The sequence below is a fragment of the Dicentrarchus labrax genome, unplaced genomic scaffold (genome assembly GCF_905237075.1).
Source record: "Dicentrarchus labrax unplaced genomic scaffold, dlabrax2021, whole genome shotgun sequence".
NCBI classification, from domain to species: Eukaryota; Metazoa; Chordata; class Actinopteri; family Moronidae; genus Dicentrarchus; species Dicentrarchus labrax.
In genome coordinates, this window is record NW_026136723.1 from 21,501,677 (window position 1) to 21,513,178 (window position 11,502).

Here is an 11,502-nt window from a genome sequence, read left to right on the forward strand (position 1 = left end):
CAGCCTCTCAGACCTCAACAGCAAAGCCATTACACACAGAGCACACACACCATAGTGCACGACACAAGGCACCCCCCCTCAACCTATCTTTCCTATTGATCCCATTCGGGCGCAGACACAGACCACTGGCCTGTAAAGGGGCTCGGTATGGCACAAGTGTTCTCTCTTTTGCCATAGCATTACTCAACAAATACCTCGGTAGCCGTTATGTATAAATATTATGTGAATGGAATACATGTACCAAATGTATGGGCTGTTTTGGGTGTCTATCTTGTGTTTATGTTGTGTATGTGTGTACGTATGTATGCGAGGCTATGTACAGACTGTGACAACGAATTTCCTGGAAAGGACAATAAAGAATTGATCTATTCATAAGTTTCTTTCCAGAATAGACCAAACCAACTGTGTTTCTCTGGTAGTTCCAGTGCCAATTGTTCACATAGCAGTTATAGCTATACTGAACATATAAAACAAGCTATTGCATACTGTATACTGTCAGTAAATACTATCAAAAACACATTCACATAACTGAAGCTATCAAACTGCTACACATTGCACATGTGACAGTGTGCAAGCTACAGCATCTGCTACATGGAGAGTGAGCAGTGAAAGACTTGTTGATGAAATCTCATACTGTACCTTTCCTCTCAGGGTTTTATATTCAGGTCCTTCAGCCACTGATACTAGTGTAAAAATATAACTCTCTCCTCTCAATGATCCCCAGACAAGCTGGCTTTTGTTTGCACTATAAGCAGCCCACCGGTTCCTCGCTCGCTCTCCCTGTCTCATACACAGTCACTGCTAAAGCCAGCCATTGTTTCAGGTCAAGATAATAGTATCAGTCCTTGACGGGGGAGTTACAGTCGGATTGGCACCAGCTGTTAAAGCAGCCATACTTTGTGGACCCGATTAGATTACAAAATTACACTCGATCTCATCTGACATTAATTATTGGGCCATAATACGTGGCCAACCTAGCGCTGTGCTTTACAACCCAGAACTACAAACAAATTGCATGGTGCCCCTCTGCAGTTAAACATGTCCAGAGTTAACAGAGACATCTAAATCTGCTGTCATAGTGTCCAGAGTACTGGCGGGTAATGGTGCTGCAGACTTTAATAGGCAATGCAGACAGCTTAATCAGTATCCCAATCACTATTCCCCAAGGAAAGGAGAATGTTTTCCACTGTTGGCCATTGTTGCCAGACCACCATCGGAGATTTTTGTGTTTGTAGGATCTAGTTAACTTGTACTGGACTGTGCCCATGCTGAAAGGCAACACTTTTAATTTCCCCTTTTATATCATCGCTGTAGATTTGAGTCTCGCTTACATGGAGTGGATACCATTAACAGCAAAATATAATGCCATGTAATTACTCACTTTGTAAAGCTTTTAATGGTTCATTTTGTGACAGGTGTTGATTCAACTTCAGTTACCTTTAAAGGATAATGCTAATGATAGTCTTGATTTTACTGATATTATCTATTCTGCCTGTGAAGCCATTGCTGAAGCCTGTCATAGCTTATTCCTCTGTGCCAAAGAGTTCTACTGTCAAAAATCTATTAAAAATATGCAATGCAGTGGGTGATACTAGAATGATTGAAGGTACTACTTAATTCATTCCCAAATACGCGTTAATTAATCCATGCCAGAAAATAGTCTCTCTCTCTCTCTCTCTGTATATATATAATAAATAAATAAATATATATATATATTTCTGACCTCATTCTAAAGAATTACATCTTCAGTAGGAACTAATTGGCTTGGGGCTGAGCGGCACAGGGTAGGGAAATCACAAAGGACTGAAAGATGAACCAACACGTTGTTGATTTTCATCTCTTTATGGAATTTGTTGACCTGAAATAATAGTTATTGCTGTTGTTTTGAACTGCTTTATGCCGTGAGACATTGTTACAAACTAACAGAAACACCCCTTGAGCTGACAACACACAGGACCTCGACACCAATAATCTAGGCCTGCAACAAATGATGAAACAAGGATGAAATCACGACCTGAGTGAAAAATCACCATAACAGTAATTTCATGCGTCCTGCCCGGTATGACTCACACAAAGGGCAATTTAAAAACCAACCAACGCACTGCCATCTGTCATAGGCAGCACACATCATGAGAACGTCCCTCTTCATCTGTAAAATGATATATACCATCACTCCAATTATTGCCCACACATCTGTTGTCACTGACTACAAAATCCCCACGTAGAGCAGACAATGCACAGCAGAGGGAAGCCACGGTAGGGAGGATGTAGGTAGTGAGAGATTTACCGAGTGATGCAGTGGAGAACAGAGTCTGAGATTTACGTCAGGTCTGCTGCCTTCGAGACGGAGACACCTCTAGAGCCGCCCTGGCTCGTTCCTATTAAGATTAATAATGCTAGTATTTACAAGGCCCAGATCTCCCCTCAGAACTCCCCCGCCCCAGTGCCAAACCACCAGCAGGACACAGCAGAGAGAGGCTGACAGAGAGGAAGGAAAGAGCAGTGAATGAGTGTGTGTGAGAAATGGGAGTGAGAAAACACACTGTGTGCCTCAGTGATTTGCCACAGCAGCTCTTTGTGATGCCGTGGTTTTTAACGTTCTTACAAGCCAGGACAATATTTTATGTTTCATTAAATCCTTGATGAAAAGTGCTAAAGTTGGAGTTTTGCTCCCATTTATTTCAATTTGAACTTACTTTACAGCTTCCCAGGACTGATAAATGGGAATTATTTGTTCCCTAAAGCAATCATTTGAAATATTAGGAAATATGCTTCCTTGCTCAGAGTTACATAAGAAGATCAATACAACTCTCCGATCTGCCTGTAAAATACAGGGCTTCAGGCCAGAAACAGCAGGTTAGCTTAGCAAAAGACTGGAAATATGGGGAAACTGCTAGCCTAGCTCTGTAAGAAAGTATACCAAAATCTGCCGAACAGCATCTCTAAAGCTTACCAATTAGCATGCTATTTCTATTTAATCCATACAAAAACCACAAGCTGCAGTTCGACAGGGTGCCTATTACTTCTCCCAGCCAAGAAATAGTTTTGAGCGAAGCTACCTTGCAGTTGGAAATAGCTTAGAAGTGGTACCAATCTTTTAATGTAACTTTTGGCAAGAAAGTGAATAAATTCCTTTAATTCTGTAGGAACATACTTTTGGGAGGAAATGTTCTACTTTCTTGACACAGAATAAAGCATAAACCCAGAAGAGACAAAAGGTTTATCTTCAATAAATACACTGAATTTATTTACACCATGTAAACACTTTAAACAGAAGATTAGACCTCTTGTTAATCTGTTCATATTTCATATGGCGATTATAAAAGAGATACATACTATTGGAAACTGTAATAAAAAAAACCTACAAAATGAGTATGCGTCGTATATGATTAAAACATGTGAATCTGATGGAGATTCAGTCGCTCCTTGTGCGTTTCATTTTTTCCACAGGCCTTGGAGCGAAGAGAGGAATGTGAGCACAGTGCAATCATGGCTGAGACTCAGACTCACTCATACATTTCAGGGGAATTTACATTTAATCTAATAAGCTGTCTGTATTTTGTATTTCTTTCAATTTCCTGCACAATCCTTGTGGTCTACTCAACATAGCTTCAGATATCTCATTTTACTTCATCTTCCTACTGAGTCTCAGACTGAAATGAAACTTTCCTCTCTTCCTCGCTCTCCAGTGGAGCATACTCACAGTCACTTGGCTCTAAAAGGTTCAGATTCATCTGTACAGCTACCAGCTTTTCCACCCTGTCAGCTGAGAGAGAGCCTTGCACCTTTGTATTACAAAAGTGCGACTGGATGCGCTCGCAAGCGCCTGTTGTTGGTGGGATCTGGAGTATAGCAGAAGCTACAGCGGACAGCGGCTCAGAGGAACACAGCCCTTTCCACCAGGTGGACGCGGACACGTGCTGGCACGAGCTCCATATCCCGGCCCCCTTCCACAGTCCCTGCTTGGTCGAGAATCTGGCAAAGCTGCCGAGCACTTTACCCTCATCGAGATGTAGGTGGTGTGACAGGTTGGATATCACGTAGTAAGCACTGTTGATCTGCTCCCCGGAGAGTGTTTGCTTTCCAACGTGCTTTGGATCCAGCATGTACGCAGCTGCGTGGATGGGCTTCACGCAAAACTCCTGACACCTGTCTAATGACGCCATGACAGCTTTCTGTTCGGCGCTGTGGAGCACAGACCCGGACAGCGAAGCTCCGATGTGGTATCTTAACTGACTGAACATATCGACGACACCAGAGAGCGCGGTGTCGTCTCTTTTCATGTAATCAATGTAATTCCCAATCAAGCAGAACAGGTTTTGACTGCTGCTTAACTCTTTCCAAAATGCTGCATCCTGTACCGTGGCCCTGACGGATGCTTCGATATCCAGTGTAGGTGAGACGGCCATGTCTTGTAGAGAGTTCCGGCCCTCCAGGAGGCTGTTGATCATGTCAACCACACCAGTCCAGTCAGAGCTAATAGGCAGCACTAATGTTGTCCCATTAGCAGTTTGGTTTCTTATCTTTGTAGTCTGCCAGCATCTAAAGGTCTCCGCTAGTGTTTTCTGCTCTGTAACACACCTCGCCACCTGCTCAGCTCTCCGGCACAGAGCCTTCATAGATGGCTGTGCGACCACGTCATCGAAGAGCTGCCGGACGCCGCACGCTGTGCAGCCGATAGCTGATATGTGCGGGAAGGCTTCCTCTACTTGAGCCCAAGCTGCCATCATTTCCGGGGCGTCATCGGTGACGACACTGAACACCTTCTGTGGCCCCACTTCATTTATAACGTCTTTCAGCTCCTCAGCAATAAACGTGCTTGTGTGTGTCCGCTCCTTTGTCTTTATGCATTTGTAGAACATTGGCACAGGAGTTGCAACAATATAAATGATAGTTCCAGTGTCTTTTATGTTTGACCAGCCTCTGCACACGATGGTGACACAGTCTGCTTTCCCTACGGCCTCATGAACCTGGCTTTGTACTCTGTCATACTCACAGTCCAACAGATGAGAGGACAAAGCCTCTCTCGTGGGTGGACAGTAAGCAGGCCGGAGCACGCTGAAAAATTGTTTCCAGTAAATATTGTCTGCGAGAGTGAGGGGTGAAGAAGTGGCATACAAAGCTCTTGCCAGGCACTCATCAGCATACGCCTGGCTGCGCTGATCCACTGAATCAATGAGGAACTGTCCCCCAGGAGTGGCAGATGGTAAGAACGAGAAGGAAGGAACAGGAATGGAGGCAGAGGAGCTTCCATCTGGGCCCGGTGACTGCTGTGAAACCACAGAGTACTCCTTGCATTTGTCCAAATGTATCTGCATCTTGGTAGCATTCTTTGTGTATGTCTTTGAACAGTAGTTGCACATGAAGGTCTCCCTTCCATTTTTAATAGCCGGGGTGAAATGCTTCCAAACACCGGACTGCAAGCGTGGCATTGTCCTGTAAGGGTGATAAGAAGAGAAGAACAATATTATCTATGTATCAAATTGGTGAACTGACAACTTTTGTGTGTCTAAAAATGAGCATGCAGGACTTTTGGGTGTTTTTAACCACACACACACACTGATGCAAACATGATTTTAAGAATGTGTTTGTATGATTTCTGATGCTGCTATTAATGTGTATCATTCTCAGATCCTAAGTTGATTATTTTGTTAATTAAATATCAGAAAATAGTGACAAAATGGCAATCATTACTTTCAAAAGCCAAAGGTGATATAATCAAATAGCTTATTCCCCCAGACCAATGCTGAAAACTTTGAAAAATATTCTGCTGTACTATCAAGAAAAGGAAGCCAGCAAGAAAAGCAGAAAATTCCCACAATTGCGAAAGCTTGCAAAATAGAGGATATTTGGCATTTTTGCTTGAAAAATTCCCTTAAAAATAAATTGATTTTCAAAACAGCTGCTGCTTCTTTTCTGTCAATCATCTGATCGTTTAATGAAGTAATTGCTTCCGCTCTAATGCTATTAGAAAAATGCTGCATTTGAAAATTGAAAAATCTATAAAATTATAAAACCTCTGAGGAAACCCAATCTCCCTAGAGATAGCAGCTTGATACACCTGCTGCTAATGAACTGACAGACAAACATCACTGGTGACAGGTCACAAAGTCAAGACTCAGTCTGAAGCTAAAAAACTGTTCGAGAAGATGTAGCCGGAAGGTTTGTGCATTTTGCTCCCCTCTATTGAAAAAGAACAAGCATGCATAAACTAGGGTCTTTTTGTGCTCGCTGGACTTCAACATTAGTTACACCCGTCCCTTATTTACCTATCTACATTTAAGATCACTTAAATTGCCTTAAGACAGTAGTTCCCCTTCCCGGCCTTAAACAAATAATGTATAATTGTGACCCCTTACTTATTTTATTTTAACTTTATTTACCAATATAAGTCACTTGAGAGCCAATTCACCTTTACACCGATGGGCTGACCAAGAGGTAGCAACAGGAGGCAAGTTGATACAAGAAGTAAAACATACATACAGCTAATGCAAAAAACAATACAGTTAAACTGAGCAACAACAATAGAAACGGTATGTACACAACAGAGATTAAAGTACTGTGTTTCAGAGAGGTGTGTTCAAAAGCAGGTGCAGTGATCAGAAACGCATGTACTGAGTGAGGGTGTGCAGTTTTAGCAACTTTTGAAACTGGTTTCAGTCACTTGGAGCGGCCAACTGAAAAAAAGTGACGGCAAAATGAGGTGCGGACTTTAGGGGTGTCCAAAGTAATGAACAGAAGTTGTGGTTACTGTTGGGAGATGTTGAGTAGAGAATGTATATATGGAGGGGCCATTTACGGATTTATAAATGAACAGATACCAGTGGATCGGATGCCAGTTTATTGAGAATAATAAATAATAAGGTTAAAAAACAAGTCGAGGCCAGTTCAAAGTGTGTTTTTCTCCTTATTGTTTTATGAGTATGCTTATAGTCGTTAAAAGTTTCTTGTGTAATTCTCAAGCAAAAAGCAAAGATTTTGAAAAAAGAAGACAAAAATATGTTATTTTGTGTATTTCTTTTTCTATTATTCTATCTTGTTGAACACCTCACGACCACTTACATTCAACTCAGGACCCTCTTGGGGGTCCTGACCCCCAGGTCGGCAACCACTGCCTTAGGACATCTGCAAGCACATTATTGTACCACGAAAATTCAACGCAGTGCAGAATTGGTTTGTTTGGAATTTAATTTTAAGATGAATGAAATATGAATGTTAATTCATTACCGTCAGGCCCTTTAAGGTAAAGAACTATTAGCTTCAGAAAATGATACACAACTTCAACACACTAATAAATAAGCAACTAGCTGTTAGCTTATTCACCCACCTTTGTGTACAGACACTATCCCACTGTCACAACGGTGTGAAAGCACATTTAAAGTCTTTGGCTCAGTCCTGCTGTCAATCTTTATCCAGCTGAACTTACTGTAACATTAGCTGTTTTAGGCTAACTCGATAGCCTGCAATAACGTTAGCAAAGTGGTTGAAATGAAGGAACAAACTGTCCCCGGGTGGTAAACTTTGACCCGGTCGCTGTCTGCACGTTTAAAGTAACCCGTAATACGACCTGAATAACGTAGACGTGTGGAAATATGTCATCGTTTGGGGAGATAACTGCGTTCAAAGCCTTTATTGTGACTGTACCTTTAGCTAGCTGGTACTTCCTGAAACCCAACGCTCCGTCAAGTAAGGGAGCTCACGTGGATCAATAAACAGTGGACTGTGGAAGCTGCGGCGAAGCCAAAAAAATAAAAATAAATAAAGTCGAAAGGGAAATGTTTGAACGAAACCAGAAAATGTCTAATAAGGAGATAGACTCTGACGAAACTGTTAGCTGACAGGTGAGCCTACAGCTGGAAGGCGAAAGGTAAAGTCAATATGAAATTAAAAAAAAGTACAGAATGGTGATTATACACAGGTTTGTAGAGGAGGAAAGTGCTCTGAATTGCTCCTGGAGCTTGTGTGGAGTGTAGGCCTTATTCACAGTTTTTCCTCCTCTCCTTTTTAGTCTCACAGCGGTGTTACAATTAACTTCACAATGCTCGTCATTAAGCAGTCAAACTCTGACCACAGTCTCTATCTCTACTGGCCCTACTGCCTCTTACCGTCCGCCCTTCTTTTCTCTGTGTTGCCATGACCCTGAATTACCCGGCTCTAGGTTAATGAGGTGATTAGGGTCTTATCATTTTTCTGTTTTCTTTCCTAAAACGGCTTTAAATGTCTTTTTTTTTTTTCACGTAAAAAGAAAAAAGATTAATACTGAATGGTTGCCTGCATGGCTTCTTTCATTAAATGCCAACATTGTTGGGTAAAATAAACCCTATTCACATCCTGACATGTCAGAAGGAGACACAGGTGTGATTGATAGCATTGATTATGGCCGGGTCCCATTTTAGTTTTTCAACTCCAAGGCCTCCGTATTGGTTTCCTAAAACTGAACAGTTAGTTCCACCTGTGCCTTTCCTGCCACTACAATTCCAAATATCACTGAAAAAGGTATTTATTAAAAGATAATGTCAGTGAATTACAGCTATGGTTTTACTTGCCTAGCTTTGGCCATTGTTTTAGTAATGCTAACAATTTTTACAAACTTAGATCTGGGAATTTGGTAAATTTGCCAACAACAAAGTCTGACTGAGCAAGAAGTATGAGTGTTCAGAGGATTAGATAAGCCGAAATTTACATATTCGTTTTTCCATATTATCCAAATCACTGAATTTGAAAGTAAAACTGCACTTCCAGTACAGCTATCTACCTGTAAGCCAGCTAGTTTATGAAATTTGAATCAGGAGGTCAGTCTGCGCACTGATGGTTGTTTACAATGGAGAGTTTGGGTAGAAATCGTACTAGGGCTAACAACTTAACAGTTATTTTCATTATCGATTAATCTACCTAATATTTTCTTTTCTTGTATTAAAGGTTGCAACTTCTTGTTTATTATAATGTGCAACAAGGAAAAGCCGCAAATTCTCACATGTGAGAGGCTGAAACCAGCAAATGTTTGGAATTTGTGCTCCAAAAATGACATGCACTATTAATAAATTATCAAAATTAAAATTGATGATTCGTTTTCTGTCGACTGCCTTCTATATTTATGGACCAATCGGGTTGTTACTTGTCAAAATGTTGCCTTTCTTTTCCCTTGCAGATAAATTTGACTAACCTCGGACTTGAAACCTGTCCGACAACTGCGATGAAATGGTGGCCAAACCTAAAAAAGTATGTTCTGTAAGTATAAAGCAGGTACTGTGTTTCACTAATTTGTCTGTTTGTCCTAGATGAAGGCACTAAAACCAGTCGTTTTTAAACACATATAGTCAAAGTTCTTGTCACTATATATTCACCAAACTGCTGGTGTAGGTCTGCATTGGTTTCGGTGTTAATAGCCCACACCGATTTGCTCTAACACTAAATGACAGTGATTATCTCTAGCTCTGGGTCACATTTCAGTGCCATGTGTCTGTCATTAGTGACATTTCTGGAGTTTATACAGTGTCCAGGTTTTTGTGGAGCAGCGAGTGCAGCCAAAGCAAACTAACTCTATCTAATTTTGGGGGCAATCGGAGCTGGTAATGTCAGGTTATATCACAGCACTCCCCAGAGGGAGAATATTTACGTTGACACACTGCAGAGAGACAGAGAGAGAAACAGGACCTCACTAGAGCCGAGCGCTATTATTTTCTTGTCTCTCAGCGTTGGATTAAGTCGCCCAGCCCTTTTGAGAGCATCAGTATTCGAGCCAGAGAATTAGAAGTCCAGACCACAGGGACACCAGTAGAGAGGAAGCAGGATGATGTCATGACACAGCAGGGATGGAGGGTGATGTTAGTTTTCTGGTTAGTTGGCGGTTTTGGCTGCTCTCAAGCCTTCTCCGCTCTCATGGGAATTTGTTTCGCATTTTATTCAAAGCTTATAGGTTTGTTTTTTTTTCATGCTTAAATGACTTGATAGGAAATTTCACTGGGCACATAAGCAACAACACAATAAAGAGTAACAGATTTAGATTTAAAGCACAAAAACAAAGTATGATAAATCTTTTTTTTTCTCCTCGTTTCGTTCCAGATTTAGGCGTCCCCGAAGCAAAAGCTTCTTCTCTAATCTGCTTTAATGTGCGACTGTAACAGGACGACGTGCCAAAAGCAGTTTCATGCTGGCATCTTGATTTAACTGTCACTCTTGCACCCTTGTGTTTTTTTGTATCAGAGTACAGTAATAAAATCTGCCCAAACTGTAATGATGACACATAAGCCACGTCTATCTGTAGGTCGTTGGGGAAAATTCGGCTCAAAGATTAAAGTTATCGTTTAAGATCCAAGAAACACTTTCATGTCTTCTCTGTGAAATGTCCCCCCTCTTTTTTACTTTAGTCTGTTGGAGTCAGGCTTAATCCCTCAGCACTAGTTTTGGACCCAAACACTTTGTGACATAAAAGCCTTTCAATTACAGTGTAAAATGCACTTCTTTAAACATGAAACAGCGCCACACACTCTTGGCTTAGAAAGGCATTAGGCCACTCAATGGAGATGAATGAAATGGTATCATTTTATTCCACTTTAATGGCCGATCTCTGCTTCTTGGAACTTAAAGCTAAAATTACATCATGGGTCTCTGTTAGCAATTACTTGATTTATATCAGAGCTCAGCTATGTTTTAAACAGGCTGAAAATAGCTTTAGTTAGGTCTTTGAGAGCAGTTTATGGGAAAACATCACTTACTGTAGATGGAGGCTATATGTTCTGCTCTCAGACAATGCCACTTGTTGTTGTGAGAGTTTTGGTTTTAACACCAGTTTCATTTGTTCTCTCTGTCTGTGGTTGACATTTATTATTGTAAAAAGTGTTTCCATATTGTCATAAAGCTGGTCTTCAAACAGTAAGACTTTCTCTTTTTATATGTTAGGCACATCTGGGTGAGCTCTCACTGTTTGTTTTTCTTTTCTTGTATTTGTTTGTTAGGACACACTGAGAGCTCTACTGTTGCTCCCAGCTTCTATTCTCAGTTTGTTATCTCAGGAATGCTAATTAATGTCAGATATTAATTTGATATTGCTCTCCGTGATAAGCCCGTATGAGACAGTATTCCTCATTCCCAAACATTTCAGGTATAATTTGATGAGCTCCATTCATGACTGACTTCTGATTTAATCTTGCAAACACTACTACATTCCAGTTCAATTAAAAAGCCAAACATCGCTGTCATCGTTCCCCAGCAGCTGTGCAAAGGCAGGACAGATGCGTCCCAGAGCCTCTCCCAGTAAGCAGTTGGGATCCATCCATGGCAATTATAATCCACCACAACAGTTGGCTGAGTGTAATTCATTATCTTAAGGTAAGCATGAGCGCATAGTTTAATACAGGATTAAGCTAATTAATGATCATCAGCCCATTCTTGAATAAATATCACAGCTGTGCTCCTCCACACTTTAACTCATTCATTTCTACCCCTGCATGCTCTACCCTTACCACCCAGCAGAGGCCACTGTGGCCAAGCTCCCTTCACATC

The 11,502-nt window shown here is 41.2% G+C and overlaps 1 protein-coding gene across 4 annotated transcripts; it reads right to left on the bottom strand.

The window, feature by feature from the left end:
* Window positions 1–3,219: 3,219 nt before the first annotated feature.
* On the bottom strand, window positions 3,220–8,209 carry LOC127357924 (uncharacterized). 4 transcript variants are annotated; one of them, XM_051390514.1, is made up of 3 exons: window positions 7,328–7,638; window positions 7,063–7,125; window positions 3,220–5,436 (listed from the first exon to the last, which is right to left on the bottom strand). In XM_051390514.1, coding segments are annotated over exons 2-3 (1,800 nt in total). In that variant the 5' UTR covers window positions 7,065–7,125; window positions 7,328–7,638; the 3' UTR covers window positions 3,220–3,638. The 4 variants fall into 4 exon arrangements, with proteins under 4 accessions (XP_051246474.1, XP_051246477.1, XP_051246476.1 ...); XM_051390517.1 differs by lacking the exons at window positions 7,063–7,125; window positions 7,328–7,638 and adding an exon at window positions 8,106–8,209; XM_051390516.1 differs by lacking the exons at window positions 7,063–7,125; window positions 7,328–7,638 and adding an exon at window positions 7,645–7,717.
* Between the last annotated feature and the right edge of the window lie 3,293 nt (window positions 8,210–11,502).